Source organism: Pongo pygmaeus, chromosome 7 (genome assembly GCF_028885625.2).
Source record: "Pongo pygmaeus isolate AG05252 chromosome 7, NHGRI_mPonPyg2-v2.0_pri, whole genome shotgun sequence".
Taxonomy (NCBI): domain Eukaryota; kingdom Metazoa; phylum Chordata; class Mammalia; order Primates; family Hominidae; genus Pongo; species Pongo pygmaeus.
In genome coordinates this window covers 7,104,672-7,109,759 of record NC_072380.2, presented here as the reverse complement: position 1 = coordinate 7,109,759, position 5,088 = coordinate 7,104,672, and the positions used below count along the sequence as shown (strand labels likewise).

At 40.0% G+C, this 5,088-nt stretch overlaps 1 protein-coding gene across 1 annotated transcript; it reads left to right on the top strand.

Annotated features, from left to right (window-relative positions):
• The first annotated feature begins 2,954 nt into the window (after positions 1 to 2,954).
• LOC129042784 (defensin alpha 5-like) lies at positions 2,955 to 4,379 on the top strand. The gene is made up of 2 exons (XM_054499095.1): positions 2,955 to 3,168; positions 4,140 to 4,379. Exons 1-2 carry the CDS (start codon positions 2,997 to 2,999, stop codon positions 4,250 to 4,252), a joined length of 285 nt encoding a protein of 94 aa, XP_054355070.1. The 5' UTR covers positions 2,955 to 2,996; the 3' UTR covers positions 4,253 to 4,379.
• Positions 4,380 to 5,088: the final 709 nt, after the last annotated feature.

Below are 5,088 nucleotides of genomic sequence, written 5' to 3'. Positions count from 1 at the left end.
ACTCAAAATGGATTAAAGATTTACATAAAAGACCCGAAATTGTAAATCTACTAGAAGAAAACATGGAGGGAAATCTTTATGACATTTCTCTGGGCAATTATTTCTACGACAGGACTCCAAAAGCAAAGACAACAAAAGCAAAAATAGACCAAGGAGGTTAGTTACATCAACTAAAAAACTTCTGCACGGAAAGGAAACAAAGTGAAAAGATGATCCAGGGACTAGGAGAAAGTGTTTGCAAACCATATATCTGATAAGGGGCTAATATCCCAAAGATATAAGGAATTCAAACACTCAATAAGATGAAAACAAACATCTCAATTTAAAAAAGGGCAATAAACCTGGCCCACAGATATATGAAAAACATACTCAACATCACTAATTATCAAGGAAATGCAAATTAAAATCACAAAGAGGTAATCATCTGTTAGAATGGCTTTTAACGAGTAGACAAATAATACGTGTTGGTGAGGATATAAAAAAAGGGGGACCCTTGTAGGCCATTGGTGGAAATGTAAATTAGTGCAGCCGTTTTGGAAAATAGTATGGAGGTTCCTCAAAGCACTAAACATAGAATTACCATATGACCCAGCAATCCCACTTCTGGGTATATCTCCCAAGAAATTGAAATCACTGTATCAAAGAAGAATCTGCACTCCCATGTCCATTTCAGCATTATTCAAAATAAGCAAGATATGGAATCAGCCTAAATGTTCATCAGTGGATGAATGAATAAAGAAAATATGGTATATATGCAAGATGGTATACCACACAGCCTTAAAAAAGAAGGAAATTGGCCGGGCGCGGTGGCTCACGCCTGTAATCCCAGCACTTTGGGAGGCCGAGGAGGGCGGATCATGAGGTCAGGCGATCGAGATCATCCTCGCTAACACGGTGAAACCCCGTCTCTACTAAAAATACAAAAAAAATTAGCCAGGCGTGGTGGCGGGCGCCTGTAGTCCCAGCTACTCGGGAGGCTGAGGCAGGAGAATGGCGTGAACCCGGGAGGCGGAGGTTGCAGTGAGCCGGGATCGCACCAGTGCACTCCAGCCTGGGTGACAGAGCAATACTCCGTCTCAAAAAAAAAGTAAAAAGAGGGAAATTCTTCATTCATGACAACATGGATGGAACCAGAGGACAATGTACTAAATGAAATAAACCAGACACAGGAAGACAAATACTATATGATATCACTTATATAGAGAATGTTAAAATGTCGATTGTATGGAACTAGAGTACAAAGGTGGTTATCAGAAGCTGGAGGTGGGTGAGAGGGAGGGATAGGAAAAGAGAAGATGTTGAGCCAAGAGTACAAAGTTTCAGTTATGCTGGAGAGTCTTAGTGATCTATGGCACTGCATGGTGACCACAGTTACTAGTGATGTATTGTATCTTTCAAACTGCTAAAGGAATTGATTTGTAATTCTCCTTAAAAAATTAAGTTGGTGAGGTGATGGCTATCTTAATTAGCTTATATGTTTCTGCCATGTGGATATCAATCCAAACATCACATCATACCCTACAAATATACACAAAATTATTTTTCAATGAAAAATAAATAAATTTGAAAAAAATTAAATGAGAAATTCAAATGTAGAGGCTCTCCAAGGGCCCACTGAGCATCAAAGGATTTGGATCAAATATGGTAATATTATGGAAATATGTAGTAATATCTTAAAAATGTGTAAGATATAGTCTCTCATTTTTTTTTTTTTAAGAGAAGGGGGTCTCACTATGTTGTCAGGCTGGTATTGAACTCCTGGTCTCCAGTGATCCTCCCACCTCAGCCTCTCAAATAGCTAGAAATACAGGCATGTGCCACCATGCTGGCATAAGATGCATTCTTTGACGCAGCAATTCTATTTGTATAAGTTTATCCATATGGGTAAGAGAACATATATACAAGATAATTACTGTAACTTTACTTCTTACTGCAAAAGTTTAAGAATAACCAAATTGTAATAATTTTATAATATTTTATCAGTACAAAAAATAAGTGATGGCATATACAAACCCTGGGATAGTATAAGCCTATTAAAAATTATAATAGCATTCCATGTGTTTTGATAAACCAAGTGCCCATGATACAGGTGAAAAAAGCAAAGTGCAGAATACTATGTGTAACTGTTAACAGTGATGGTTTCCTGGGTCAGAACTGAAGGCCTGGGAGTAGAAATGAGAGCTCATTACTTCTACCTTTTGAATGTTGTTCCTTGTGCATAATTTACAATTTTCTGAAACTAAAAAAAAAAAAAAAAAAAGGCTCAGAAAGGGGCTGTAGGCACCTAAATTACTTTGATATTCCTCAAAGTGGAGAGAAGTACCTGCTACATATTTTATGTGATGCATTCAGATCACACCAACTTCTTGAACTAAATCTGAATTTTTATTTTAATCTGATAAACTTGGCCTACTATTTTACTGAACTCATTTCCCCTATAGCCTGATAAGGTCATTGTTCTCCATACTGGCCCCAGCAGGAGACTACTCACCTCAAGATCTCAAAAGCCTCCTACATGAGGTTAGTAATATCCCTGAATCCTGCAATGACTTAACTCTCTACTCCACTGGGCCCCAGGTCTGACCCCAGAGAGTCATCCAGAGAGTACCAGGGACCATCTTCAGAAAACAAGAGGCATTTGATCCCCAAACTTATTGAATGAAAGCACTGTTGTTTTTCTTTTTTAAATATATGAAAGTAAATACTCAAGCAGATGGGAAACAGAACAGGATAGTAATGTCCTTATCATCATTAACAGCTTGGATCAAGAAGAGGCATTAAGCATACAGACTCATGCTGTGATGAAAGCTGGAAGAAAGAGGAGCATCAAAGGGATCATGAGGGCAAAGGCAGCCCTTCCCCTCCCAATCACATGCCCACCTCCTCTCACTGCAGCTTCTGTCTCAGGTCTTCTCCCGGCAGAGCTATAAATCCAGGCTGACTCCTCACTCCCCACATATCCACTCCTGCTCTCCCTCCTCCAGGTGACCCCAGCCATGAGGACCATCGCCATCCTTGCTGCCATTCTCCTGGTGGCCCTGCAGGCCCAGGCTGAGTCACTCCAGGAAAGAGCTGATGAGGCTGCAACCCAGAAGCAGTCCGGGGAAGACAACCAGGACCTTGCTGTCTCCTTTGCAGGAAATGGACTCTCTACTCTTAGAGCCTCAGGTAGGAGACATCAATCTTGCAGATCTGCAAAATCTAGAACAAAAGGATTGGAGAAAGGAACTGGAGTCAAGTGTGGAAAGGTCTACTTCACTTGAGTGACTTAATCTTCTTGGACCTTGATTTTCTCATCTATAAATTAATCAGTGAGAACCAAATAAATCTAAAAAATTTTCTTTCTTCTAAGACTTTTAGTTCCAAGACATTTCTGTGAAATTTGCTACTTTTAAGATAGAAAGAGCTACACTGACTAGTTCTTTGTAGGTCTAAATGGGTAGACCTAGTTATAGAATGTTTTACTTTGTCCATTGGAAAAGCTTTTAGAATCTAGAGAGGAACCTATAGGTGTGTTTCGATATAGGCTAATAGGCTTGATTAAATCTTTCTACAATACATACTTAGATCCAAACATCATATTGTGTCTCATACATATACACAATTATTGTTTGTCAATTAAAACAAGTAAATAAGTAAAATGTTAAAAAAAAAAAAAAAAAAAGAAGGAGAGACAGAGAATGAAGAATTTGAATTTGGAAGTTCTTCAAAGACTCCTTGAGCACCAAAGTATTTGGGTCCATGACATGAGCATGCATAATGCAGCATTTCAGAAACTGATCCAGTTGCTTTAGGGAGCCTTGTTAGGACATGGAAATCATACATGGAGGTCAAGATTAGGGGTGTGGATTAAGCAGAATGAAGAGTAGATAACCCTGAGGTTGAGAGGTATATTGTTGGACCAGGGAGCAGGTAATAAATATGTCCTGGATAGACTCAGATGGGGAAAAAAACTATGATCTTGCATGATTAACACATAGGTAGTAAGATTTCTTGTCATTTACGACAAAGACATGAATTTTCTCCATCCTAACATGACTGATACAGTGTCTCTTATTTAGACTATCTCAGTTAGTCTGGCTGTGCCTGTCCTTTTTCCCACCTCCCTCGCTGTGCCTGACCCTCTCTTCTTTCCACAGATTCTCAGGCGAGATCCACGTGCTATTGCCGAATCGGCCTTTGTGCTGCCATTGAGTCCTACTCCGGGAGGTGCTACATCAGTGGCCGCCGCTACAGACTCTGCTGTCGCTGAGCTTCCTAGATAGAAACCAAAGCAGTGCAAGACTCAATCCAAGGTCCTGAAAAAAGAAAAACATTTTACTCTGCGTACCTTGTGTCTTTCTAAATTTCTCTCTCCAAAATAAAGTTCAAGCATTAAACTTAGTGTGTTTGACCTTTTTAGTTTTCTTTTTCGTTTTTATTTTTTCCTTTTGCTTCGTTACATGGTGGTTTGTATGGTTCCTTTGTATAGAGAATTCTGATCTACATTAAGTTAACTGGTCTTTGCTTTCCAATGACGCACAATTTGAGCATCATAGAGCAATAACAAATAGCAAAAATGAATATAATTGGGTTTGTTGTTGTTGTTGTTGTTGTTTGAGACAGTGTCTCACTTAGCCATCCAAGTTGGAGTACAGTGGTGCAATCTCGGCTCACTGCAGCCTTGACCTCCTGTGCTCAAATGATCCTCCCACCTCAGCCTCTTGAGTAGCTGGGACTACAGGCATGTGCCACCACACCGTGCTAACGGTTTGTATTTTTTGTAGAGACAGGGTTTCACAATGTTGCCCAGGTTGGTCTCGAACTCCTAGCCTTGAATGATCTCCCCACCTTGGCCTCCCAAAGTGCTGGGATTACAGGCATGAGCCACTGTGCTGGGCCAATGGGTTCTGTTTTTATAAGAATCTTGAATAGCACCTCCTGTTCCTCATCAGCCTTTATGTAAATATCAGCTACAATGTGGGAGTTTGTTAGAGGCTCTGCTGCTCCATTCTGAGCAGCTACAGTATAAAGAAACCTAGGTTTTCCAGGCAGATCTCTTCAATGTCCAGTTTTCTCTTGAAGCTAAGACTCTTGTCTTATATTAGC

Coding starts and splice junctions, on each gene's coding strand:
- LOC129042784 (XM_054499095.1), top strand. CDS start 2,997: ATGAGGACCATCGCCATCCTTGCTGCCATTCTCCTGGTGGCCCTGCAG. Junction 3,169..4,139: donor CTCTACTCTTAGAGCCTCAG/GTAGGAGACATC, acceptor TTCTTTCCACAG/ATTCTCAGGCGAGATCCACG.